The sequence below is a fragment of the Aulonocara sp. 'chitande type north' Nkhata Bay genome, linkage group LG3 (genome assembly GCF_057382095.1).
Source record: "Aulonocara sp. 'chitande type north' Nkhata Bay isolate Kocher_YH1m ecotype deep benthic linkage group LG3, A_spYH_male_GT1.1, whole genome shotgun sequence".
Lineage (NCBI taxonomy): Eukaryota > Metazoa > Chordata > Actinopteri > Cichliformes > Cichlidae > Aulonocara > Aulonocara sp. 'chitande type north' Nkhata Bay.
Window position 1 is genome coordinate 49922688 of NC_141346.1, and position 25718 is coordinate 49948405.

At 41.4% G+C, this 25718-nt stretch overlaps 3 protein-coding genes and 1 non-coding gene across 13 annotated transcripts in view; 1 reads left to right on the top strand and 3 right to left on the bottom strand.

Moving 5' to 3' along the window:
- Positions 1-18: 18 nt before the first annotated feature.
- On the bottom strand, positions 19-2959 carry LOC147336035 (calcium-binding protein 2). Of its 3 annotated transcripts, XM_086284802.1 has the most exons (8): positions 2812-2954; positions 2537-2599; positions 2158-2308; positions 1598-1628; positions 1043-1186; positions 786-895; positions 510-657; positions 19-333 (listed from the first exon to the last, which is right to left on the bottom strand). In XM_086284802.1, exons 2-8 carry the CDS (start codon positions 2596-2598, stop codon positions 305-307), a joined length of 675 nt encoding a protein of 224 aa, XP_086140928.1. In that variant the 5' UTR covers position 2599; positions 2812-2954; the 3' UTR covers positions 19-304. The 3 variants fall into 3 exon arrangements, with proteins under 3 accessions (XP_086140928.1, XP_086140926.1, XP_086140927.1); XM_086284800.1 differs by lacking the exon at positions 19-333 and having other exon boundaries at positions 463-657; positions 2812-2959; XM_086284801.1 differs by lacking the exon at positions 19-333 and having other exon boundaries at positions 463-657; positions 2817-2948.
- Positions 2960-4401: 1442 nt separating this feature from the next.
- On the top strand, positions 4402-4564 carry LOC147336036 (U1 spliceosomal RNA). The gene has a single exon (XR_015128679.1). It is a non-coding gene; the product is annotated as a U1 spliceosomal RNA (small nuclear RNA).
- A 3878-nt stretch (positions 4565-8442) lies between these two features.
- tmem88b (transmembrane protein 88 b) lies at positions 8443-14094 on the bottom strand. The gene is made up of 3 exons (XM_086284799.1): positions 13577-14094; positions 11124-11534; positions 8443-9291 (listed from the first exon to the last, which is right to left on the bottom strand). Exons 2-3 carry the CDS (start codon positions 11526-11528, stop codon positions 9007-9009), a joined length of 690 nt encoding a protein of 229 aa, XP_086140925.1. The 5' UTR covers positions 11529-11534; positions 13577-14094; the 3' UTR covers positions 8443-9006.
- Positions 14095-20588: 6494 nt separating this feature from the next.
- kdm6ba (lysine (K)-specific demethylase 6B, a) overlaps positions 20589-25718 on the bottom strand; it is a 107773-nt gene continuing 102643 nt past the window's right edge. For all 8 annotated transcript variants that reach the window (XM_086284804.1, XM_086284810.1, XM_086284811.1 and 5 more), the window contains 12 exons: positions 25525-25651; positions 25167-25272; positions 24832-25037; positions 24311-24411; positions 24148-24216; positions 23903-24051; positions 23682-23796; positions 23396-23583; positions 23145-23286; positions 22834-22960; positions 22357-22527; positions 20589-22227 (listed from right to left, as the gene is read on the bottom strand). In XM_086284804.1, the coding sequence (XP_086140930.1) occupies positions 22210-22227; positions 22357-22527; positions 22834-22960; positions 23145-23286; positions 23396-23583; positions 23682-23796; positions 23903-24051; positions 24148-24216; positions 24311-24411; positions 24832-25037; positions 25167-25272; positions 25525-25651 (1519 nt within the window). In that variant the 3' untranslated portion in view covers positions 20589-22209. The remainder of the gene's footprint in view (positions 22228-22356; positions 22528-22833; positions 22961-23144; positions 23287-23395; positions 23584-23681; positions 23797-23902; positions 24052-24147; positions 24217-24310; positions 24412-24831; positions 25038-25166; positions 25273-25524; positions 25652-25718) is intronic.

The following is a 25718-nucleotide window of genomic DNA, read 5'->3' on the forward strand; positions in this document are numbered from 1 at the left end:
TTCAGTGACAGGCATGAGTGAGTTTGATTTCTTTATTAAAATAGCAAAACACTGCAGTCTTATTTACATGCTATATCACAACAAAATGTTCATGGATCTACAAAATGATAACACTCGGCATATTCTGCATTTGATGACATGTGGGAGTGATGCAGAAGTTCGTCACATGCAGCATTATTGCAAGGCTAGGCCACACTTTATGTAGTAAAAGTCTGTAGCTAGGTTACAAACACAAGTGAGCCTAACTGTGAATACAGCTGTGGACCAAAGCAGTCTGTCCATGGTTGGTCGGTCTGTCGAACGATTAGCGAATAGAGAGCATCATCACAAACTCTGAGCAAAAGGAGAAAGAAGAGAAAACAGAAAACTGAGTGAGTGTGTGGCATCTGACAGAAGAGCAGGGGTTTGTTGGTGTAATGGTGAATGTGGATGAAAAGTTTGAAAAGTGTAAAAACACACACACTTCTAATGAATCAGTTAATGGCCCGAACATGCTGATGTCTTCTCACCTTCAAAATCAATGCTCCCATCTGCATTAATATCCAGCTCCTTTAAGATCTCCTCTAGTTCTCCTTTCTTCAGCTTCTCCCCCAGCAGGGTCTTCAGCGCTTCCTTCAACTCCTCCAGGTTGATTATTCCATCTCCGTCTACATCAAACTGAAAAACAAAGTACTTGAAATGACGTGCGTATCCGATGATACTGTGTGCGCACATTTATTTGGGATTTCTGTCCATTCGCTCTAATTCGATAACTGCGGTAATTGAGTCATCGTTAGCTGACAGACCTGCATGAAGGCCGACTGGAGCTCCTTTAGTCCCAGCATGTCCGCCGTCTCGCCCATCATCCTCGGTCCCATCAGTTCAATGAAGTCTTCAAAGTCCATTAACCCGCCCACTGTGAAGAAGAAAGGGGCTCTTAAGTGAACCAATAAAGGCCAAAACATGGCCAAATATGGAGTTGTTGTTTTTTTTTACTTGACTGTTTAATAAAGATTTGAAATCGACTGGTCGATTTCATTAAACATGTTCTCAGTGGACTCACTTCTCATCTTTATCTGTTGCACTATTTCCAGCAGCTCCATTTCAGTGGGCATGTATCCCATAGTCCTCATGCACTCAGCCACGTCCTTGTAGTTCAAGTAGCCATCTTGGTCGTAGTCAAACTCCTTAAAGGCCTCGTGCAGCTCTGTGAGGAATATCATAGGGGTTGCAAAGAGAACATGAAAGTTACTGATAACATTTAGCACCCAAATTCACACAATTTAAGGAAAACTGTTGAAAAATAGTTACAGTATGTAATGAAAAGGTGTGGTCTGGGAACATTTCTCCCTACTTTTGAACATACAATAGATTTATGAAGATGGAAAGAAACAAAAAGTAAATGAAATAAAAAAAAAGAACTGGAAAAAAAAAGCTTAAAATATTAAAACACTAAACAAAAGCTGGGTTTAGGCAGTCATTTTAACATTAACAGTTCATTTAAACTCTAATAATTCACCACTGACAACACAAAACAGGATTTTTAGGCGATCACCTCTGAGGCCCGACACCTCAGTGTAATAAATGTAACGCTGATGTAGGTGTGAGTGAGACTCACCGTCTAATTCAGCCTGAGCCAGTTCTCTGTCCTGCACACACGCGAATCAGACATGTCACAGCAGCAAAAACAAAGTCAAATACTCCACAACAGAATAAAATCGACACCATTTCATTTTTGTAAATGAGTGTGATGCTCATGACATCAAAGATTGCTAACTTGTGTGTAATTATCATTTATAAACATATCAAAAAACAAAAGGTCTCGTTCTGACGGAGCTCTTCTTTTGGATCATCCTAATGAATTGTGACGCTAAGCTTGTGCTAACGGGCGACTAACACGTCAGACACACCAGGCTTAGTGGAAAAAAGCTCCAGAAAGATCAGGAGCACACCTGTAAGCACACCGTCTCACCTCCGCCTGGCTCCTGACATTGTAACATGTGACACCTGTGACTGTTGTCATGGCGTTTAAATGGATAATGATTTTTTTTTTTTAAACAAATGCGTGTGAAGAAAAACTTGATACTGGGATATAAAATTGAGCTAAAACTGTGATTGAATATGTAAAGGTCAAAGGTCACAGCTGTACAGCACATTTGAATGGGTGAAAATACTTACCGCCCCAAAAATACTGTTGAGCACGGAGACGTAGACTTTTTGCTTACTCTCAGAGACTTTCTTGGACTTCTTCAAAGACTTCTTGGGCGTTTCGGAGACTGAGCCTGATGGGGACTCCTTTCCCTTGGGAGATTTAGTGCCGCCTTCTTTTCTAAAACATGTAAAGTCACAATTCTTCCTCACATTTGACACCAGAGACCTCTGCTATAAAAATCATCTTACGAATAAGCATATTTATTGCTTGAGAAATTCGAACATTTTTTCCTGAGGTAATGAATGAAGTTACCACGGCCACACATCAGAGTTGTGGAAATCGTGCATACTTTTACACAAATTTATTCTACTTTGAGGAAGACACACAAAGACGATCTCAAGTTACCCATCTGCTGAGGCTGAGTCAGCGGAAGTTGTTGAAGGGGTCCGCTCTCCTGCTTTGGACATGCTGTGGATAAACAGAGACACACATGCCACAATAAGTGCACTATGTACTTCAATTAAACATATTAGTGAATATGCGCTATATGAATGCAATCCATTATTATTGTTTGGAAATGTGAAAATTAACAGTTTTAGGAATGCTTAAAGATAAAAAGAAACAGTGTTTTCTATCACTGTTAGTACTTGATCTTGTTTTTTCTACTGCACATTGCTTACCTTACCTCTGTGTCCAGTTAGTATGAGCAATAAGAGATCGTGTCCTCTTTTAGCGGTGTTCCTCTTGTGTTGTGAATGGCTTCACGGTATACTCTGCTCTATCTGCTCTCGACCTCCCACCGTCAGAGAGGCTTAACAGGTAATCACCTGGCTAAACATGCAGCCAGCAATCAGAGAGCAAAACGTGGAGCAGCACTGTGACTGTGGCTACCTCTTTGGCCGTGGACAAATAAAGCCACAAGATGACATGTCATAAAAATACTTGCAAAACAGGACATTTCTTTCTTTTTACAGGCTCCACGGGCTTTTACTGATATAAGCAAATAGTAGACGGTCAATTAACGACAAATATTAGACAATTAATGACTTTCTTAAACGTGCGTTTGAGACAGACATCGTTCTCTAAATGTTATTTACTCAGCAGTCTGTTTATCCTGGAATACGTCGTGTATTTTATGGAGTTTTCCCTGTATGTTGGGCTGTATAAAAACAGTCATCTTCAATGGCACCTTCAGCTTTCCTCAGATGAGTGTTGAAAATGTCGCTTTTGAGGCCTTAAACTCGGTGGTGTTGCGCCAGTCCATTGGTAAGCCAATGATTAATAAATCATTAATAACTCCTGCTGTAACTGAACTTTTCTTGCAGGGTACTAATTAAGTTAACAGGCTGGTAAGCTTGTGCATCACCAGGTGTCGGATAATGTAGGTCTCCTCTGCTAATGAGTAGCCGTTTATACTGTTTTCTTTACACTGTAATGTATGCGAGTATGGGATCGTTTATGGCAGCTAAAACTGTGCACGTTGATAGCTTAACTTCACCAAACAAGTTCTTGTTTAAACGCCAGATGACTTTTATTCAATATTTGCGTTTATGCAAAATAGCCGTGTGTTCACAGGGCTCATAGCAGCTGGCCTACTGCACATGCTCCCGCCCCTGGTCAGGGTTAGCATGTCGCTCTGTTCGGTGGTCCACTAGATGGCGCCAAAACTCACAGTACTCTTACAGCCACGCTAGCATGACATTGCTGGAGCAGTTTATTCGTAAAATAGACGAATGTCGACGCATGTTTTGTCCCATATGGACTTGTTTTACAGTGTACTTATTTTTTCTTAACATTTTACTCCAGTTTTATTAATCTTTTGTGAGCAAAGCTGGGGAAACACCTGTTAATAGACACCAGGTCAATTTGGCTGAATGAAACCACAGTTAAAAAGGAAAGCCTCACTTATCACGTTAGTCTTATCATTTTGGACGCTTGCCGAATATATTACATAAATGAATCCCTAGTCATTGTCATTGTATAATGATTTGTAAAACTTAAAAAAAAAATAAAACGCTCGCTGACCGGAAGTAAGCTGCGACGTCGAACCCATACATTGCGGCAAAGCATTATGGGAAAATCTCAGCCTATTTAACTTTCAAATTAACTATTACATGTCAATAAAATAGCATTAATCATTTGGTGAACGAGTTAGATTTTAAATTATGATCGTGTTCCACTAAACATTGTGTTGCTGCTTATTTCCGTAAAACCGTCAGGCTGACTCGTATGCGGCTGAAACCCACCCCTCGCCCGGCTGTCTCCCACTCATACTTACCTGGTAGGGATGATACCATGATCACAAAGGTGGTTCATCCAGAGCGAGGCTTTGCCATTGCACAAAGGCAATTCTGACCTCTGTGAATTCCTCAAATGTGGGAATCTCAACTGCACAATTTATGGTAGTGGGGACTGCGTACGCGCTTTCCCCTATTAACATGTGAAAAAGAAAATTACACTCCTACTCTTTTTCATTCAACAAGTACATCGTTAATCGGGGTGCATACTGGTATTTGAAATCTTTGAAGAGTGCTTGGATTTCGCGTGTAGTGCTTAAAACCTCTTGAAACTGTAACCGTATTTCATTCACCACAAATAACTATCTGCTTGAATAGTTTTCTTCAGATGGAGAAATAAAATGAGTCCCGAAGTCTAAAAGCAAAATTTTGCCTTGCTCCTCAGCATGTCTGTCTGCCGAACAGTCGGATGGACAGTACAGTAGTGCAATTCATCCTGATCGGTGATTGGTCAAAAGTCTAGAGTGAGAGAAGAGGCTTGTGATTGGTGAAAAATGTGCAATGAAGAAGCCTTCTTTTATTCATTCAGTCTGTTGTCTGATTTTTCTTTATCAGGTGATGTTTTCAGCTCCTTTATCCCGCCTGACGCCTGGACTGCTGTCTGTGGTCTTCAGCATGATCACAATGTGTTATTTATGTATTTTGACTGGTTTACAATGACAGGACAGTAAGCATTATCAGTGTATATTCCAATAAAAGCATCTAGTTTTTACTCCAACATCGATGAGGATTTTCTTTTGGCTCTTTTGAACCAACAGGTTGGAAAGTGCCCTGAAATTAAGAGCAATTGAAAATCAATTCCTTTCTTTTCTTCTGTGATTATTATGTGCAAAGTCTTTTAGGTTCTTCTGACAATGTAATTGTTTTACTTTTCAACTGGTAAAATCTGAAGGATTATTCATGCCATGACACTGTCATTTACAGACAGGCAAGAAATTAAAGGCATGCCCTGAACTCCTGATCCCTACACAGAGAGACATTGTTGCACTTTGCTGCCATGTTAGGGTTCACTTGTCAAAGGTAAGAGTTGTAAAATCATTAGAAACTTGCTATGAGAGATTATGTTTGTCCTGTGACAAATAGACTGAATAGTTGATTATGAAAATGGCGTGATCATACACCATGGCTTTCACATTCACCTGATGTCAACCAAGACTATCTGGGGAAATTTGACTCACATAACAGATAATAGCTCTGTTAGTGTTTCCTAATCAATTCCAGGAAACACTGAAGTTGTTGCGGAGGCATGTGTTGTACAAATACTTCCAAAACTTGTCTTTGCCTGCTTGTACACATTGCTTCTTTGGTTCAGGTCTGTTACGTGTTTCTACATAGTTGTGTCTACATGTCTAAGACAGATTAAAGCCCAACTTGGGCATTCGTTAAGTAAATCCACAACTCACTGTTACTGTAACACAGGACACTTTATTAAAGTGGATGAAACAGGAATACAGGAAAACAGCACTGCAGGATAGTCAATCAGTGAGCTGAACTACAAAAAGTCAAAAGTGCCTATCAGGTAGGCTGGAATCATACATGTTACCATCAACAATATCATTGTGCATGTACTGACAATAGCCAAACACGGGTAAATGTGTAGTAAATGGCAGTGCGGTAAATCTGCCTAGTATGATATTAAATACACGTACTACTTCATATATCTCAGATCGTTTGTAACGAGCCACGGAAAGCATCGTGTTGACTTGAAGGCGCGTGGATACCCTCTGTGCGTGAGTGAAGGCTGAGCAGCTGCTGTGTGCAGGTTTGGTGAAGACCATACTTCTCACCAGGCCTGCTGACGAGGTGCATGGGCATCTGGATTTACAACATGACTTGCTAATGTCGCCAACATCAGTTGTAGCCACTGAAAAGACTAGAAATGGGCGTAATACATTAGATGTCGGCTAGCGCGCGGCTAACATTTACCACAAAGAAAAAGGCTTAAATGCGCTATCGTGTAATTTCCGCTAAATCCAGAGTCGATAAATTAGCGTAAACATAAAAGAAATGCCAGTTTCCATAAAAAACAGCGGGCTTCTTCGCTGTTCCGCTGCGTGTTGTTGTTTTGGTGACGCAACTTCCGTCGAGCAGACGATTGGTCGTCTACAGTGGGAGCCGACGCTCCTATTGGCCCGAGTCTACAGTGTCTACGCTCACCGTAGACTCCGGGCCAATGAAAAGACGTAACCGTCTACAGTCAGCGTAGACTTTGCCCACATGCCTGGAGGTTGCTGTTTTAATAAGTGTTTGCTGAAAAACAACAAATACAAAGTATGGATAACACAAGGAACAAATCCACCTGAAAGGTCTGCAAAAAAGATTTGCACCTTTTCACAGGGGGCACTTTGCGTAAGCCCTAGTACATAATTTTCCAGTGTGTGTACATTACACATGCTAATTTTTTCAAATAATTGTTTTGCTATGATGATTGAAATGCACTGAGTATGATACAATATGGCAGCGTTATTATAGCCGTTATGGCGAGGTGATGTATGAAAGGCTGTGAAATTAGCTAACATTACTTAGCAGTAACAGTAATGTGACTTCACTCAAGTGAAAGCTTTAAACGTTAGCCCGATACTTAACTAGCCAACATAAGGCTTTCTGATTAAAGACTAAAAGCAAACTTATCGCCAAGTAAATAGGATACTGTTTATATTTTTGTTTATGACTGGCATTAACACGGTGCCTTTGGAAACACCTTAAGGGGCAATCATGGTAATAAGAGGGACTGATCCATATGTGCATAAAGAATTGACAGTTTTTGTGCTACCGAAGTTCCCGGCTTTCATTCAAAATCTGTTTATCGTGAGCACCTACACATTAAACAACTTAAACATTGTAATGGCTTCAAGCTCGCGCTGAGGCCTGTGTGGCACTATCAGCCACTGTGACAGTAAACAAATTTATGTTTTTGTATATCAATATTTCATACTTTAAGGCTGCCTGTTTATTTAACGGAGATGAAAAAAATACATTACAATTGTACCTAAAAATATCAAAGATGATAGATTAAATAAATAGATTTTAGGTAGATGCTTGTGCATTCTTAAAGTCTTATATGTTGATTTGAACTGAGTGTGTCATCTGTTCAAAGCCTCCCAGTCAGTGCTGTTCTCCATGCCTGTCTTACTGTACACGGTGCACAAACACTTTAAAGTTGATCATTTAGGACTTCAACAATAATATTACAGGAATGTAGTAAAACAAAAAAAAACATCTGTCTCCTACTTTTTGTGTCACGTAGGAAAGAAGCATCAATATCTGGTGAGAAGACTTATTAGTTTGGCCTTGCTGTGTATTATTTTGGTTTGATTTTGATGTTTGGTGCAGTTTTCTTGTTTTGTTTTCAACAGGAGATTTGATTTGAACACATTTGTACATCTTAATTTTTAAGTGAGATGTGCCTTTTGAGTTTCGACACTATATGCATATAAGGCAGCCTTTTCCTTTTGCAGTATTTTTGTGTGGTGTGTTTTTCTCTTTTTAGTGAAAGGGGAACAAAGGACATTTAACTCAACCTAAGCTGATCTGTTGTAATTTTCACACGGTCTTACTGAGGTGATGCAAAGTGAAACATGCATTCTTGTTTGTTTGTTTGGTAAAGTCCTTAAAAAGTGCTTGAATTTGACCCTGAAAAAGGTTTATGAACCCTGATTAATCCAACACATGATTAAAGTTTGCAATTCAACAAGAATGGGGCTAGACAGTTTGTTATGATATGTAACATCGTCTGTTTATCACAATACGTCACACTCTTAGCTGTCTGTTGTATTTTGAAACTTGTAACAGCTATGATTTCTAATAACGCCTAACAAACAACACATCTTATTTGTTTATTGGCTGACAACAGTCAAAAAGGCTAACGTTGGTGGATTTCATCGTTCCCCTAAAACAGTTGTTGTTACTCCAGTCGGCTCTGACAGTCGCTCTGGTGGATAAATGGACCGCTCCTGTTTAAACTGCTTTTGAACTCTGTAAACTCGCGCTAATAAAACGGCAGACCACACCAGCTAACTCTCGTAGCTTTATTTATTCAAAAAAAGGAAACAAAACATGCAAGAGAATGCAGTTACAGTTTGCAACAGCTAAAAAGAAAACTACACTAGACATATAAATGTTTCTCATTATAACATAAATGTGACAGGATACAGCTGTGAAGTGTCAGTACAACCTTTGTGAGATTTGATGTTTTTCAGATGTTCAGCTTCCTCTCAATCAATTAAAAACACATAAAAATAAACCAGACCATCATGTAAGTGTCTTTTTGTCTCGGCTGTAATTTATTGACTTGAACAGGCTCTCTTATTGAGACCGTGTTATTTAACAAAGTGGAATTTGCATTTGTTTTAGTTTCATTTGAAGTATACACGCTTTGTATGGATTCATTTTTTTCCATAATGCTGAGGCAATATTGTAACTAGAAAGTTACAAGATAATTATAGTTCACATATCTCAATTTTCCTGACATCTGCTGCCTTTTCTTAACCCCTCTTTTTTTGTTCGTGCCCCTTTACTTAATCTAAAGGTCTTTTCTCACCCCATTTTCTTTTCCCCTTTACCAAGCCCACAGTCATCTCACACCCAGACCTTCCCCTTTCCACCGCCATCAGCAGCATCTCGACCCATGCAGCAGCCCGTGCCCAGGCCACGATGCTGGGTGGCCGGGAGGTTCTTGTACACGGCCCGGCTGTATGGAATGAAACACAGGCCCAGCTGGAGGTGTCGGGCCAGACGACAGTATGCAGCCAGCGCCAGGACTAGCAGAGGGGTGACCAAGAGGAAGCCCACCACCAGCAAAGCCACACAGCCTCCATCGGTCAGTAGGTCTGAGCAGTAGGGTGTAGTTCCATGGGGGCGCACCTGCAGACCACATGGCAAACTTTAGTGTTTTCAGTCAGTCATCATTTTAAACCTTTATTTTGCAACTTTACCCAGGATGATACATTTTTTAAGAAGGCTCCGCTCCCACATAGTCGCACACACGAAAACCTTGGCTGATCTGCCGGCCGCCATCACAATCCAGAGGATGACGTAGTGTATGCGGTATGTGTGTATGAGGTGAGGACAGACACCAGTTGGTAGTCTGAGATATAACACTCTCATTCTCTCGCACACACATAAACATATGCATGTCTGAGAAAAATTAATGGAACTAAAAAGACGTTGGTTGAAGCTACTGTGAGCTGGATTGATGCTCTATGTCAAAGTATGTGCAATAGCACAGTGGGAGTGGAAGGAAAGGTGATGGGTTCAAGATATGAATGTGGAAGAGGAGGAGAGGCGGTATGTCTGAATTATCCCTATAAGCCTGTGAAGTGAACATATGAATGCACGAGCAAAGTGCAGGCTGCAAGAAAGTAAGAATGACATGGAAAACACTAATCTCAAACCTCTGTCAACCTTTGTCTGTAGAGTTGCAAAAAGGGCAAAGCAAGGCAAGAGTTGTGCACCAGAATCCACTGGAATTTGAAATAAGGTCTTCTATATTGTTCTTTTAAATGATTAAAGTCGTGCAGTCTTAAAGCCGTATAGCTGATTTAATCTTACTTTTAAAATTAAAAACAACGAACATTCTGCATAAAAATATAATATAGTGCGAGTTAACGGAGGAAGCGTTTAGAATAGGAGTCGTAGAAGATAAGACTCGGACAAGTATGCCCGTGTTTGTTTTAAAATCGTGAGAGCTCCTGAATGCCTTCAGATCTGAGGCAGGGTGTACTGGGAAAGGAATGCACTTGTTTCTTTTTTGCAAAAAGTTGTATATATTGCATGTGTGGTTGTGTTTTCTTAAATACTTGGATCCAACTTACTTTCTTTATATGTTTTTTTTCTTTGGCCCTTTTTATTTCTCCCGAATTTTCTCCTTTCTTCACCCTCCCAGATCCTGGTTAATCCTTTTCTAAGCTGGTGTCACATGAGGTCTTACTGTGAGAGAACATGAGAGAATCCTGGTCCCTCTGGTTATTAAGGAGGCCTACACAAGTGCCATTGGTATGTGTGAAAGCCTCTGATCCACCATGACTTTTTGGTTTAGTCCAGGTGATGCTTCTGCATACGATGTTAAGTGAGCAGCTTGGTTTTAGCTGTATGTGCTTTTCAAAAATATTGTTTCCTCACATGCAATTCTGTGTATTAACCGTTTATTTAGTTTTTAATATTTATGTTTTTCCAATATTATGCTTTCACAATCATATGTTAAAAAGTGTATTTTAATCCCTAAAGCAGACATTCTTTAAAGGTTTGTGCTCTAATGCCTATCCTACTCCTGGCCACTTGCCCTGTCCAGTTGTTTCTCCTCAACATCTAAAAGAATCTGAGACTTATCAGATTATAAAACCTCTCATCGATGATAAAAGCCAAAGCACTCCCTAAGCCCCAAGCACAACTATTTCAAACTTGTGGATAAAAGTTACAAGATTAGGACTTGTAGATATTTCATAAAAAGATTGATGCAATCATCTCCACTCAGCATCTCTCCTTACATACTCCGGTGGTTTCAAATGTCTGCGATGCATGATTTTTGAGAGCAAATAGCTCTATGAATTATTATGAAATGCGTCGGAGGATGCATGCAGATGTGCTAATCGAGTTTAAATTGCGCCTGAATGCCGCGGTGCAGAAGAAGAACACAAAGAGTTCACACAGTTTTCACACGTTCCCGTTCATTCGCTCCCCGTTTTCCTTTCTCTTACTGTAGAGTGACAGAGGAAGCCAAACACAACCATGACGATGGCTGGTGTCAGGATGATCCCGAACACCAGTCCAGCGAGGCACGCGTTGATTGCGGCGATCAGCACGTTCTGAGCGGTGACCAGCACCGAGCAGGCCCAGCAGTCGAGAGATCCCCGCAGCTCCAGAGGAGCCTCGCTTCCCCCGCCGCCACTCTCAGCTGCAGAATAAGGAGGAGGCACAACCACACGTGAAGGTGTTTCTCTCCCTCCACCCACAGCCGCGGTGGATGCCAGGGAGTTGGAATGGTGAAGATGCTGCTGCTGGTGGTGGTTGGTGTGGTGATGGTGGTGGTGAGGTGGCAGTTCCTCAGACAAGTCCAAGGCCTGATGGTGTGCCCCCCTCTCGAGAGTACCGGCCATACTCATAACGAACTGTGTGAAGAAAAAGAAATCGGAACTTGGTCTGAATCAACATCAAGGATGAGGAGATTGTGCACATCATTGCAGGTGTTTTGAAGGTGTTGTATGTGTGGCCAATGTGTTGGTGGTTGGAGACTGTGTGAGCAGTCAGGTGTCAAAGTGACAAAAACCACTGAGTTAGTGGTTGTGGGTTCACTAAGAGGTTACATGCTTTTTCTGTCAGGAAGCTAGGAAGCCTTGTGTGATGCCATCTGTGAGGTGATGATTATCAGCGAGCTGATTGGCCAAAAGGAAAAGGCCCCATAATTGTTATATGTAGTTTGTGAAGTGGAGAGATCAAGGCTAACTCGCATGAAAGTTTGTACATGTGGGTGTTGTTTGCACATGTAACTGTGGCTATGTGGTGTTGTGTGTTGTGCCTCTGCAAGTACCGATGCTACTAAAGAAAAAGGTTTAACTCCTCAGGCTAGTTGTTGATCACAGATATATCTTGTACTAGTAAAACAGTCCACCGTTACAAATCGAACCCTTAGAATTTTCACTGTAGCTCAGTGAAGCACCAGCTCAATAATACCCATGACTTTGTTACTACAACGAATTATTCGCTTACTTTGTGTTAAAAAAAAAATATTATTAATGGCCAAGGTGCCATTATTGCAAGATGTTAGGCATTTTATGGAAATCAAATGTTTCATAAAGTGTATAGAGTCATTTAACTTTTGTAAATAATGGCCTCGTGAGCATGAAATATTAAGAATAAGTTATGGCAATTTTATATAACAAAAAATCGGGTTGATATTTAAGAGATCTTACACCAGGACGTTGCATTCTTTTTGCGCTAGGGCAGATTTTATGGGGTACGCAGCTGCGTCTGCTGCAGGATATCCTCACTTCTCTGAGGTCAGGAGACAGCGATGACCATGTTGGAGAGAGGACGTGAGAGTACCACGGCTGTGCAAGCTGCCAGAAAAAGCTTCAGTGCCGGAAAAATCCCAGCAGGAAAGACCTACTCAACCTGTCATCCTTTTATTTTTAAAAGCGTTGCCACACACTGATAGGAAGGCCATCTTTTCTTTGACTTGAACGAGTCACAGATTCATATTTATGCCGTACGGGAATGCTGTGTGGACAAAAATTGAGCACATTAGAATCTGTCCTGTGCAGGAACCAGTGGAGGACTATGCCTGTGCTGGCGGTGGTGTGATGTGTGTAATGAGTGGTTCATTGTGATGGCAAGATGGAAGTTGCGTGCACAACAGCAGCTTTTTGTACAAACAAAAACGGGTGAGGCCGTTTAATCGTGTAAAGTCAGAAAGGTCAGGTAAGATGGCCGTGTGTGCACGCTGTGCGCACTTAAAGCTCAAGTCGAACAAAAAGTAACCTTCAAAATATATCGGCTAACGTTGGACTCACTGGATCTCAGCAGGTACAGCAGATCCGGGGCTTTCGCGATGCTGTCCTGGGTGCTTTAGTGTAAATTTTTCCACGCCTGTGTCCCATTGTTATCCCAAGTGTTTTTGTAAGGTGGAAGGTCATAGAGGAAGGACTGGCAGGAAAGTGTGTATGCGCACATGCGTGTGTGTGTGAGGTGACTCATTGTGCAGCTTACTGAAAATACATTTAAGGACTCCGCCCATTTTACTCACTGCTCTTACTTTTCGTGGAGTAACGTGTTGTGTCGTAACTAAATAGCTTATTTCGTTTAGCTCAAATATGGAAAACTGAGCAGCGAGGTTAATGAAGCTACTGTATGAGGATCTTTTGTTTTCTTTTTGAGTTTATTTTTGTGTCATAATGTGTAGCGCTATATTGTGGATAAGCTAGGTCTCAGTGCTGTCATGCTTCATTGATTCAGGGAGATTTTCTGTTGTTTTTTCTTTCTTTTCTATTATCTGGAACAAAATAGCTGCAATAATACTTGTTTGTCTCTTATACTCATTACGTTCTGTTGAACATCACTCAATAGATGTAAACAGTGTTTTAGCTTCAGTGTAGTAACTTATATCTCAGCTGTTCAGTGTTAATATGATTTCATGGTTTGAGGTCGTACTCACGTTGTGCTGTGGGGCCCGGTGGACCTCTTGCTGTTCCTCCTCCAGATTTTTGCTGCTTTTCTCACTTCTTCTGCAGAAGACTTGTGACCAGTCTGTCAGCCACACTCGTGCACTCCCTGCACACTTTAATGAAGCTCTTTCGTTCTGCTTTTATTCCTTCAGCTGTTCTTTTCCAGTTCTCCAGAGTGAAGTTAAAACAGGCTTTGAGATCTTCTTGGAGGTTCCCCTTTGAAGCCTTATCTCTTTAGGTGAAAAATTGGTGTCCTGCAGCTTTGCTTTTGGTTTCCGTCAGATATCCTGAGATGTCAGTGGAAAAGATTGCGTCCTAAATCTTCTGTCGTCTTCTCCAATCCACCGATCAAATTGTTGCTGTGGACAAAGTGGTGCAGAGATGATGGTGGAAATAACCGAAGCTTCCAGTTGCTGTGGTCTTTGTCTTCGGTATGTCAAACTTCTGTCTCTGCCCTCCTCTTTTTACCCCCCATCTGATTGAGTCCAGAATGCTGTATCTCCCCTCCTCCTGCACTCCCTGCATCCATCCCACTTTCTCCCCACCCATCAAACTTATCAAACCCCCCCCTGCTTTTCTCCTGCAACTCCTCTCACTGCACACATTCCACCTCTCTTATCCAGGACATGCTACACCCCTTCACCCTCTCCCTGTTGCAATGGGGGCTGGGTGTTGTGTGTTAGGGGTCAGAATGAGGCGGCTGACCTGATAAGTTGAGGTGCAGGAAAGCAGAAAAAAGGGGGGGAAGGGCAGTAGAGGCAGACTTGGTTTGTCTTAAAGGTGGAGGTACCACAGAACCGAGCACATTCTTTTTATCATGTTTATTTGTATTACAGAGTCCAAAAACTGCTTTAGAAAATGTTAACCAGTGATTTAAACGTACAGGATGATAAACTCAGCTGGAGTTGATAAGAGGCAGATGATGCCATCTGACACTTAGAGTTTCATACACAGCTCTCTTAAGGTGTCAATGCAGCATTTCAGTCAGGTTGACTTTGATGTGGCTGCTGCAGTGCCCAGTCTGGGCCAAGCTTTAGCTGTCAGACAGATGGTCTCACGTTGACTCTAGAATACTTTATATACAGAGGAGTTCATGGTTGACTCAGTGACTGTGAGATGCCCAGGTCCTGTGGATGCAAAACAAGCCCCCATCATCACCCCTCCACCTCCGTGCTTGACAGTTGGTGTGAGGCGTTTGTGCTGAAATGCTGACTTTCAATCCTTTTAAAAGGAGTTTTTGGTTACGTTGTTATTATAAATCATGAAGGTGTGATTTGGACCTCTGTGGGTCTTAGAGGTAGTCTGTGACACCAGTGTGAGTCCACGATAGCGCCCTCTTTGTGCTACATGCACAGAGAATCACTACGTTTAGTGAGAGCTGATCTAGATCTAGATTTAGCTTGACCATGTGTGTGTGTGTCTGTGTTTATATGTCTTTGTGGGGATCAAAAATTGGAAGTTTACTACACTTGTGGGGACCAACAGCCCTTATGGGGACCAAACTCTCGGTCCCGGAAAGTTTGAAGGCATTTTTGAGACTCAAAATGTGGTTTTAGTGTCAGGGATACAATTAGGTTATGGTTAGGTTTGGTCTGAGGGTTAGGATTAGGGTTAGGGAGTCATTGTTGATGGTTAGGGTAAGCGGCTAGTCAATTAGATGTCCCCACAAAGATATAAAAACATATGTGTGTGTCGTTTTTAGTGCAGTAATGTTTAATACATGTTTTTTGTTGCGTAGTTCATGCCCCTGTTCCTTAAATATACTGACTACACTGATCCGCTACATTTTACATGGTGCAGTGTTACAACATAGTTCAGTTTTCTCTGTAAAATAAAAACAAATACCGAAGTTGCATTTATGTTTAGTAGGTCTTCATAGAAATGAGTTTTAGATTAGCTAAAAAGATTTTTAAGTAGAGGAAACACTGATTTGACCTGCGCCGTCCGCTTAAAACACATTGTCTTTAAATACTGCGTCATGTTGTTGCTCTTAACACATCCTGTTGTCAGGGCTCGACAAAGCTGTCTGCAGCTTTGAAGACCTGATCAATATCCAGCAATAGTTCTGTCTATGCTGTTGGGTTCAAATCAGCCAGGTACCTGATAAAGTATAAAATTAAAGAATTTAAGCACTAATAGATTTAATATAAATATAGATGGTTCGTGGGGTTTTTTTGTGTAATCAGTTTGAAGTCACATGTATAGCTTTTGTCCTTAGATAACAGAAATAATAGCTAAAGATTATTAAAAAGTAAAATTACACACTTATATTATGACAAATGTTTTTTCTAAATGCTAAAAACACCCTCTATGGTATAAAACTCCCGTGCGCAGTGACAGAACGTTGGCAGGTCACCATGTCCTCGGGTTAAGCTAGAGGCCATGGGGCCAGCAGGAGGACAGGCTGAAGGAAATCCTGCTTGAAAACACACAGGAAGACCACCTCCGTCTGTCTATCTGTCCACCCCGCTGCAGTCAGGTGGCGATAAGAGAGCCAACGCTCTCGTCTCAGCCAAGAAAAAAATACTTCAGCTATGCAATCACTAGCAAGCGGCGTAATCAGGACGATCAAACTTTGATGTTTGTTTACGCTGCTCTTACTGAGCATGAGAGCAAAGGCTGTGAAGTAACTATTTCATCTGTAATGTCGAGATCATACAAAAAACAACCAAGATCTGAAGTAGTGACATTTCTACTGTACCATAAAGGCTTATAGTTCTAGTTCTACATACCACGTATAGCTGTCCCATTGATGTCTTCAGATTTATTGGGTAACTGGGGATAATAAAGAGGCCAAAGAAGGGCTTTAAGTAAATAAACAGTGCAAGCTCAAAGCAGAGGAAAAGGGCTGGAAAATCAGGATCAGACAACACTAATTATTTTGCTTATGCTCTGATCTTTTATCATTTCACTGATTACAGCCTTTGTGGGTCTCTTGGGATGTTGCCGTCTTACCTCACTGCTTTCTATTAGTGTAATCTCCCATTCTTCATGTTTCTTGCAACATCTTACATCTGTTTATTATCGGACTGCTGCTACTGCTGCTCATCACACTAAACCTGAGGTGTGACTTTGACCAGAATAAATCACCATCTGAACAGATAGATTCTTATAAACCACGTAGCTTATGCATCTTACCAGGACTTGTCTGACTAGAAGTTACTTGAAGCATTGATATACTACCTTTTTGCACTAGTGCTCATTGGTGGCTGTGGTGGTGTAAACAAAGAGCAATCTAAAGCAAACTTGAATGCGTTCTCTGTGTGACTTGTTGTCGTATAATCTGTGAGGAAAACCTGGCAGGTCTGTTATTGCTTTGTGCTGTTTCCTGCTCTGCTATCTCTTAGGTTTTTCTGCTTGTGCAATCTCCTTCCTTAGTTTATCCTGGGTTCTGATGTCCAACTGGAAACTTTTAGATTACTCTAGCCGTATTTTTTCACACGCTTGTCTAACAATAGCAAGCCCGGGGTGAGGACGTGAATAACAAAGCTGCGCCAAACATATGTCACAGCCAAAGGATATGACTGTTTTTAAATGGTTTGAAGGAGGGTTGTGACATATTTTAGAGCGGTGAGGTGGCTGAATGTGTGCTATAAATAAGAAGAGAGGCGCAAGAAGATGGTTAGCGCAGACGGATCATCAGAGAGGTTCAAGCTGTTGTATTCAGAGGTGCAGCTAATGAATACTTTGAAACAAGCTGGACACAGCTAACACAAAAAAGTGTGTCTTGCTCCTCCATGTGTGCGCTCACATTAATGAAGGCTTTGACAGGATTTATGTGGCGATTGATTTTTCGGCAAATTGTGTCACAGAGAGCTCTGTGTTTCAAATCAAATATAGAAAAGGTAATATATTTTTATTTTATTTTTTTTGAGGTAATAAATATGTTTCAGTGGATTTTTTGACCAGTGTTGATACAAAGTAGCAAACCTAAAAGCCTGGCGATACATGATGAGTATCATGACAGTGGCCCAATTTTCCAAACTGTGTTAGCTGCAGGTCCAGCAGTGTAGAACCGACTAACTAGGATCTATAAGATATACTTTAATGCATCAACAACACATTCCCAAGTTTGTGCTGCTATAACTTCACTGCGCAGCTTCCTTCAGTGGTATTATTGAGAAACATTTGCATTCAAGCACTCGATTATTATAAGAATTAACAACAAGTGGTGCTTAGAGTGGAATAAATAAATAAATACAGTTCAAAAACAATTAATGGAAGACTTGGAAAACAATTGAGATCTCAGTGGGGTAAAAAAAAATCATGCTGAATATCTGTTCTGATATGGACCGAATAATGAGTTAGGTGTCAGGTTTCGGAAAGCAGGAACCAAACATAGGACCTTCTGAGTTGGCGACAGTGATATCACATAGTTTGATGGAAATGGCTTGTCATGTCTTTTATCCTGTCTTCCTTCTCTCACCCCAACCGGTCGCAGCAGATGGCCCCGCCCCTCCCTGAGCCTGGTTCTGCCGGAGGTTTCTTCCTGTTAAAAGGGAGTTTTTCCTTCCCACTGTTGCCAGAGTGCTTGCTTATAGTGTGTCATGTGATTTTTTTGTCCATGTATGTGTTATTGTAGGGTCTACCTTACAATATAAAGCACCTTGAGGCGACTGTTGTTGTGACTTGTTGCTGTATAAATAAAATTAACTTGCATTGAATTGAACTGAAATGTAAATGATCAAGCTACAGAAGGCTGAATTTAAAGACACCCAACAATCTCTGTCAGGTCAGTTCATTCTGCAGAAATTCCATCACAGCAACTCAAAATAATACTCAGTAGTTTGAATGTAATGCATCCTCCAGGAACTGCCTGCATGCTCTTGTCACATGAGCCCAGATATTGTCGTGCACTAGGAGAAACCCAGGACCCACTGCACCAGCATAGGGTCTGACCAATCTCTCCAAGGATTTCATCCTGATACCTAATGGCAGTCAGGGAGCTGTTGCCCCCGTTGCCCAGCCTGTAAAGGTCTGTGACATGCCTCTCCAGATCATCACTCACCCACCACACAACTGGTCATGCTGAACGATGTTACAGGCAGCATAATGTTTCCCATGGGTTCTCCAGACCCTTTCACGTCTGTCACATGTGCTCATGGTAAAAATGCTCTCATCTCTGAAATACACAGAGCTCCAGTGGTGGACCTGCCAATTCTGGTATTCTCTGGAATATCTGACAGTGAGCACAGGCCCCACTAATTCAATTCAATTCAATTCAATTTTATTTATATAGCAACAAGTCACAACAACAGTCGCCTCAAGGCGCTTTATATTGTACAGTAGATCGTACAATAATAGATACAGAGAAAAACCCAACAATCATATGACCCCCTATGAGCAGCAGTTTGGCGACAGTGGGAAGGAAAAACTCCCTTTTAACAGGAAGAAACCTCCGGCAGAACCAGGCTCAGGGAGGGGCGGGGCCATCTGCTGCGACCGGTTGGGGTGAGAGAAGGAAGACAGGATAAAAGACATGCTGTGGAAGAGAGACAGAGGTTAATAACAGATATGATTCAATGCAGAGAGGTCTGTTAATACATAGTGAGTGAGAAAGGTGACTGGAAAGGAAAAACTCAATGCATCATGGGAATCCTCCAGCAGCCTACACCTATTGCAGCATAACTAAGGGAGGATTCAGGGTCACCTGGTCCAGCCCTAACTATATGCTTTAGCAAAAAGGAAAGTTTTAAGCCTAATCTTGAAAGTAGATAGTGTCTGTCTCCTGAATCCAAACTGGAAGCTGGTTCCACAGAAGAGGGGCCTGAAAACTGAAGGCTCTGCCTCCCATCCTACTTTTAAATACTCTAGGAACAACAAGTAGGCCTGCAGAGCGAGAGCGAAGTGCTCTAATAGGGTGATATGGTACTACAAGGTCATTAAGATAAGATGGAGCCTGATTATTTCAGACCTTGTATGTGAGGAGCAGGATTTTGAATTCAATTCTGGACTTGAAGCCAATGAAGCGAAGCCAAAACAGGAGAAATATGCTCTCTCTTTCTAGTCCCTGTCAGGACTGTTGCTGCAGCATTTTGGATTAGCTGAAGGCTTTTCAAGGGGTTTTTAGGACATCCTGATAATAATGAATTACAGTCGTCCAGCCTGGAAGTAATAAATGCATGAACTAGTTTTTCAGCGTCACTCTGAGACAGGATATTTCTAATTTTAGAGATGTTGCGCAAATGGAAGAAAGCAGTCTTACATATTTGTCAGAGCCTCAGGCCACTCTCATGAAGTCTGTTTTTGATTGTTTGGTCATAGACATTTACACCAGTGGCCTGTTGGCGTTATTATGTACTTCTTTGCAGTGCTCATCCTGTTCCTCCTTGTACAAAGGAGCAGATACCAGTTCTGCTGATGCGTTAAAGACCTTCTATAGCCCCGTCCAGCTCTGCTAGAGTAACTAGCTGTCTCCTGGAGTCTCCTCCATGCTCTTTAGATGGTGCTGTGAGACACAGCAAACTTTCTTGTAATGGCACGCATTGATGTACCATCCTGGATGCATTAAACCTGTGCAACCTCTGTAGGGTCCAGATATCACCTCATGTGACCAGTGGTGACACTGACACTAGCCAAATGAGGGTTGTGTCATTGTCGCCCCTCTAGTGGACCTGAGGTTAATTTCATCTCAACAGCAAAGCAGCTGAAACTGATTAACAACCTCATTAACTGACTGCTGCTTAACTCACCAGATCAATATCCCAAAAGTTTAATTCAAAAGTGTTTCTTTCAATTTTTTGGAAAAGTGTATTAGACAGGAGCAGTTGAACATCTCGTCTGTTTTGGACAAACTCTTTAACGCTGTCAAAGCAACTTATCATTTATACTGATTGTATGTGGATAAATTTTGGATTGCAGAAAGCACATCTGAACCTAAATGAATGGGTTCATCCTTTGACCGTTCTCCACTTCTACATCAAGTTTTATAAAATGCGTCTCGAGCGTGTAGGAAAGACGCCGGTGTCAGATGACAGGTGAACAAATTCAGACAAATTGTGCTCAGTCTGAATTTATCAAAAAGCGTTTATTAATAGTCATAGTAATGTCACAAATTCACAAGTGTTTAAGACATGTCTGGCTCAGTTTGGTGTGTATGTCTGCAAGTATGTCTGTGTGGATTCTCTAAACAGTGCAGTTATAAACGAATGACCACAAAGAGAAGGAAAGTGTAAGATAATATTGCAACAGGAAAAATAGAATTCTCATTTTAAGAAGACAAAAAAAAGAAAAATTGTTCAGAGAGAACATTTAGCACCATCTATCCCGTTAGCATATTCAACAGATATCATAAAATCATTAAAATCTCATCTAAAAGCCCCCTACATATTAAAAAAGAATTACCATTTCTCAAAAACACTTTGGAAAAAAAGTCATTCTGTTCCTTTTTAAATAAGCGTACAAACACAGCATTCCATTAGTCATCTTCTCTACGTGAGCAGTGTGCCTATTGTCTACAGGAAAGGTGGTGTTATATTAAAGATAAAGATATAATTTAATATATATCATGAGAGAAAAGACAGGAGGCGAGAGGCGAGCACCAGAGAAACAGTAGCCTCCACTCCGTCGGACACAGCCTCCATGTTTTAGTTCTTACAGAGCAAACAGTCACCATAAAACAAAGGGAATAAAACATAGCAAAATTGTACAACCCTATCAGAAAAGGGAGAACGCCAATATCCAATAAATAGAGGAAACATTTTAAATTAAATGTACAATGCCAAAAAAAAAAAAAAGTTCAGGAAATACGAAGTCTGCATATTGGAACAAACAAAACACACACCAGAGGACAATGACTTTTTCTTTTTTTTTTTTAAAGAGAGCGGTCATACACAGAGTGAAGAAATGAACAAGACCTGACAACCTGTGACAACTGAATATTAATCTCCAGAGAAAACAAAAGCTAGAACTCATAGAAACAAAATTTACAACACATTCAAACTTTTTAAAAAAGTAAAGTTAAAACAAAAACACAAGAGCCCCTCCCCCAACCCCCCGCAAAAAACAACCAAAGTTGCTATAACCCGTATCTTTTGAAGCATTCCAAACAATTTTTAAATTCTTAATGCTTTTAGAAAAATGTTCATAACTCTATTAGTATTTTTCCATTTTCTCTTTTCTAAATACAAGGCCAATGTGGTATATATCTAGGCGGATCTAGTTTAGAAAAAAAACAAAACAACAATAAATTATTTTTTAAAAAGACAGCACCCCACGAGAAATTTCAAAACAGCATGTACAAATTTCAATATTCAAGAGAAGAGAAGAGTTCTTTCCGGTACTGACAGAAACACGCCGTTGAAACCATCAGCTACCCTCCACAGTTTGTTCAATGACAGCACCAACTGCCCCCGTTAACCACCACAGAGTCCAGGGGTTCTCGTTGAAAGCACCATCTGAGAGTAAACTGGTATCTTATTGGCGGCTTGGTTTTTTTTTTCTCTTTGTAAACAAGTAAGGAGTAAACGTATTCAACTGGCTATTCGGCAAGTAGTAGCAGTAGTCGCAAGAATCATGCTAAACAATAATGAATGGGTGAGTTGAAAACCAAAGTGAAACTGTCTTTGTCCTGCCTCGCAGGAGTTTTGGTTTATGGCTGAGGAGACGTACGTGGGGAGCTCTGTCATCGGGAGGAGGAGGCCTGGAAAGACGAGACGTAGAAACAAAGATTAAAAATAGATCTATTACTGACAAATTTAAAAAGTCAAAGTCTTTGATCGAGTTATTGCATGAAAGAACTGCGATTACGCACTAAAAAGTCAAGTCTCACCAGGGTGAAGGAATCGTATACGTTCATGAGCTCCTCTATGCGGTACTGCTCCAGCACAACTACGTTGGTCAGGCTCGGGTTGCGGTGGCGTGCGCAGTCCTCGCAGTGAACCACGTACGACTTCCTGCTGTTGTTCTCACTCGTCACAAACAACAAATTGAACACCTCCACCTGCGACAGGAAAGAACAGCAGAGGGGTCAAACTTTGATGAGTTGATCAGTCGTCTGGTAGAAACTTCAGGAGCCATCTTTCAAATCTACAGCTTCAGAGTTTGATGATACTAAAAAGTCTTATTTTTCCTAGCTTGTAAGCTTACTGGTAAAGATAAGACAGTAAACTCAGTCGCCATTCTATGTGCCCTAACAAACTCGCTCTAACACCCCTAAAAAAGGTCTGTAGATGATGAAGATGAAGATAACTACCGAAGCCACAAAGCAACGAAAGTCTGTTTAAGTTTGTGTTTGACGGTTACTCACATCGCACTCGTTGCAGTAGTAGGCAGGCTCGTCTTTGACTCGACTCTGATAGGAAATCTTTTTGCCTTCAGCCACCAGCTGGTCACGCAGGATCTGGATGTGCTTCATGGACTGCATCAGGCAGTGTCTGACAGAAAGGCAGAGACCCACATTTGCAATCAATATCAATATTCACGGGCAGTTTTTCTGTGGATCGCCACTTTAAAAATCATTGCAATATTTTCTGCTTTCGCTAAAACAGATTTTTAATTTGTGCTGCTGTGGATTTACCTACCAAGTGCCTAAACTGATAAAAAACCAGCTGTACTCACTTGATCATCTTGTAGGTGTCTGGGTCACTGATCTTCAGAGTGCGGGCCACATTCCAGGACACATGAATCATGGGGACAATGGACTTCACCTTCTTCACTTCGTTCCACTCAAACCTCTCGAGCGCCAGCTGATACTGGTAGCCTGTAAATATACATGAAACAATATTGAAAAATACAAGAAATGCTACATAAAAAAAAAAAAAAAGAGTTGAATGAATATGCATTTGGCCACTAGATGGTGCCCTTCTTACCATTCAAGGGTCCAACATTCCAGGCAATATTGTTGCACCAGCCCACAGCCTGAACCCAGTGAACAGTACCAGCATTTATCCACACCAAGTCTCCAGGCCGCTGGATGAAGCGGTAGACTGGGATGTTGGCGTTGTAAAGGTCCTCCAGTACTGGCCACCAGGACCCTGTCAGGTAGTCCACTCCGTGCCTGAGGACATTAAAGGCAGACATGTAGAAGGTGTCCAACTGTAAACCAGCCTCACCACAACACTCCTGCACATCCACTGTTACTCTGCAGCTACTCACTTCTCACAGAAGTCACTGATGGCCTGCCAGTAGTTCTCATGGACACAGAACCACTCGCAGTCTCCAGGGCCAATATTGATGTTCACTGAACAAAAGTTGTTGTTCTCCTGGTGACCTGTCAAATAAGCACACACAACATTGTATGTTTTTGCTAATAGTGATTGAAGCTCCATCACACCTTCATTTAGATAGTAAGCTGTGTTGCCTATAGTTTCCTTCACCTGGTGTTCGGCTCCCTGGGACCTTCATGTAGAGCTGGACGCTGTTCATGCCTAAGATGGTGTGTCCGACATGGGTCAGCATGTTTCCGCTGGATGACACGCGCATAAATGCTGGAAGCTTCTGCAGCTCCTGAAGCTGAGGCTTCCACCTGAGCAGAGAGACAAAAGATTGTAATGCCGTCCTCTTAGGTAATGGGCAATTATTAGCTGCACAAAGACACAAAGAGTTGTTTTAGGCTACTCACCTCTTGGGATCAGAGAGATCAATGTTGGTGCCAAATTTAATGATTTTCCCAACTGGTTTCTGCTCACCACTGAAGAAGATATTGAAGCTTTAGTACAAGTGACAAAACCCTGATGCGCCTCCAAAAAAGCTGGGTTAAAAGTTTTATAGAAAATTACACTTACTTGCAAGTTTCTTTAGAGCTGTCTTTGTTGGGAGTCTCAGAACTGCTGGGTGGCTTCTTCTCATCGTCTTCATCCTCCTCTTCATCACTGCCTTTCTCCTCCTGAAAAGACAGACAAGTTAACTCTTGCTGTATTGTTAAACCTTTCTGGGATCATATTCCAAGCTGTTGTTTCAAACATGCTCTTAACAGCTCAGGAAAAAAAGAAAGAATATGAGCTCCTTCAACTTCAGCTCAAAATGAAAGAATTATTCTTTATCTATTAGATGCTTCCACAGTTATTGGAACTGAAGTTTGAACTGGGCCTGGCTAAAGCCACTGCTTTATTAATGTTATATTTTATGCTTACATTCAATTATATCGAGGGCTGTAATTAGCATATATTGGTTATGGTCACAGAGAAAACATGTATCCACACTGACATGGACTTATTTTTTGCTCCACCACCTATTTGAATCTTTAGGATTACTATATAAAGCTAACAATCTTAATTTCTGTAAATAGCACTGGATCAAAAAATACCTGGAGAGACTCCTGGAAGCTGGAGGCCTGGTACTGGGCGTACTTGGCGATGGTGGTGTGGGAGCGGCTGCTCTCGCAGGGCCACGTCTGGCCCGTGCCACTAGGGTCCCAGTTCTCGTCGGCAGGTTGCTGCACTTGAGTCCTCACCTCCACCATCTGATCTGCATTGGCTTCCACCAGGGATTTTGTTGAAAAGAGCCCCAGGTCTGAAAAGGTCATGGGAAAATTAGGTACAAGTTTTCCAAATCATGTTTCTCTTCTTCATAAAATTTGGGAGAGTCTACTTGCACGTTGTTTCATTATATTTGTTTACACATAAGCCACTGTAAACTTACTGAGTCGCAAAGATCCAGCTAGTCCTCGGATGACAGTAACAGGATTCTTGGCGTCAGTACAGAACTGCAGGAGGACAGGGGAGAAGGCGTCCCTCTTGCTTTCCAACTGCAAAGAAGAACATTACCGCGTTACAAAATCTCTTTTTATGCATAATTAAATCACAGGTATCGCTCGGTAGCGTGAGTATTGTTGGTGTGTTGTCTATAGATCTCGTGTTGTTTTAAACAGTTTATATTTAAGTGATAAAACACTGAAATTCCTGAGTTTCCTGTTGCTGTTTTGTATGTTGGGAAAACCCATGTGAAGCCACCACAGAATTTGTGTTCAATAGGTTTGTGTTAGAAACATAGAACGTACATAGATGCTGGGTGTAGGAGGGTTGAGTTTCTCCCTGGGAATTGGTTCCTCTTTGCTTATGATGGGTTTCACAGAGAAGGCTGGCAGTAAGTAGGATTCTTTAAACTTCCCTTTGAGTCTGGCTGCCCTACAACAGGAAAAAAAGGCAAAGGTTGACAGATGCTAACATGAAGGCACCAATCGTTTCTCTAACA

Bases quoted from the DNA above. Each gene is read 5' to 3' on its own strand.
- tmem88b (XM_086284799.1), bottom strand. From the start codon at position 11,528: ATGAGTATGGCCGGTACTCTCGAGAGGGGGGCACACCATCAGGCCTTG. The intron at 9,292-11,123 runs GTAAGAGAAAGG...TGTGGTCTGCAG, and splicing joins GCTTCCTCTGTCACTCTACA to GTGCGCCCCCATGGAACTAC.
- LOC147336035 (XM_086284800.1), bottom strand. From the start codon at position 2,598: ATGTCCAAAGCAGGAGAGCGGACCCCTTCAACAACTTCCGCTGACTCA. The intron at 2,309-2,536 runs GTAACTTGAGAT...TACATGTTTTAG, and splicing joins GACTCAGCCTCAGCAGATGG to AAAAGAAGGCGGCACTAAAT. The intron at 1,187-1,597 runs GTGAGTCTCACT...TATTCCTCACAG, and splicing joins GGCTCAGGCTGAATTAGACG to AGCTGCACGAGGCCTTTAAG.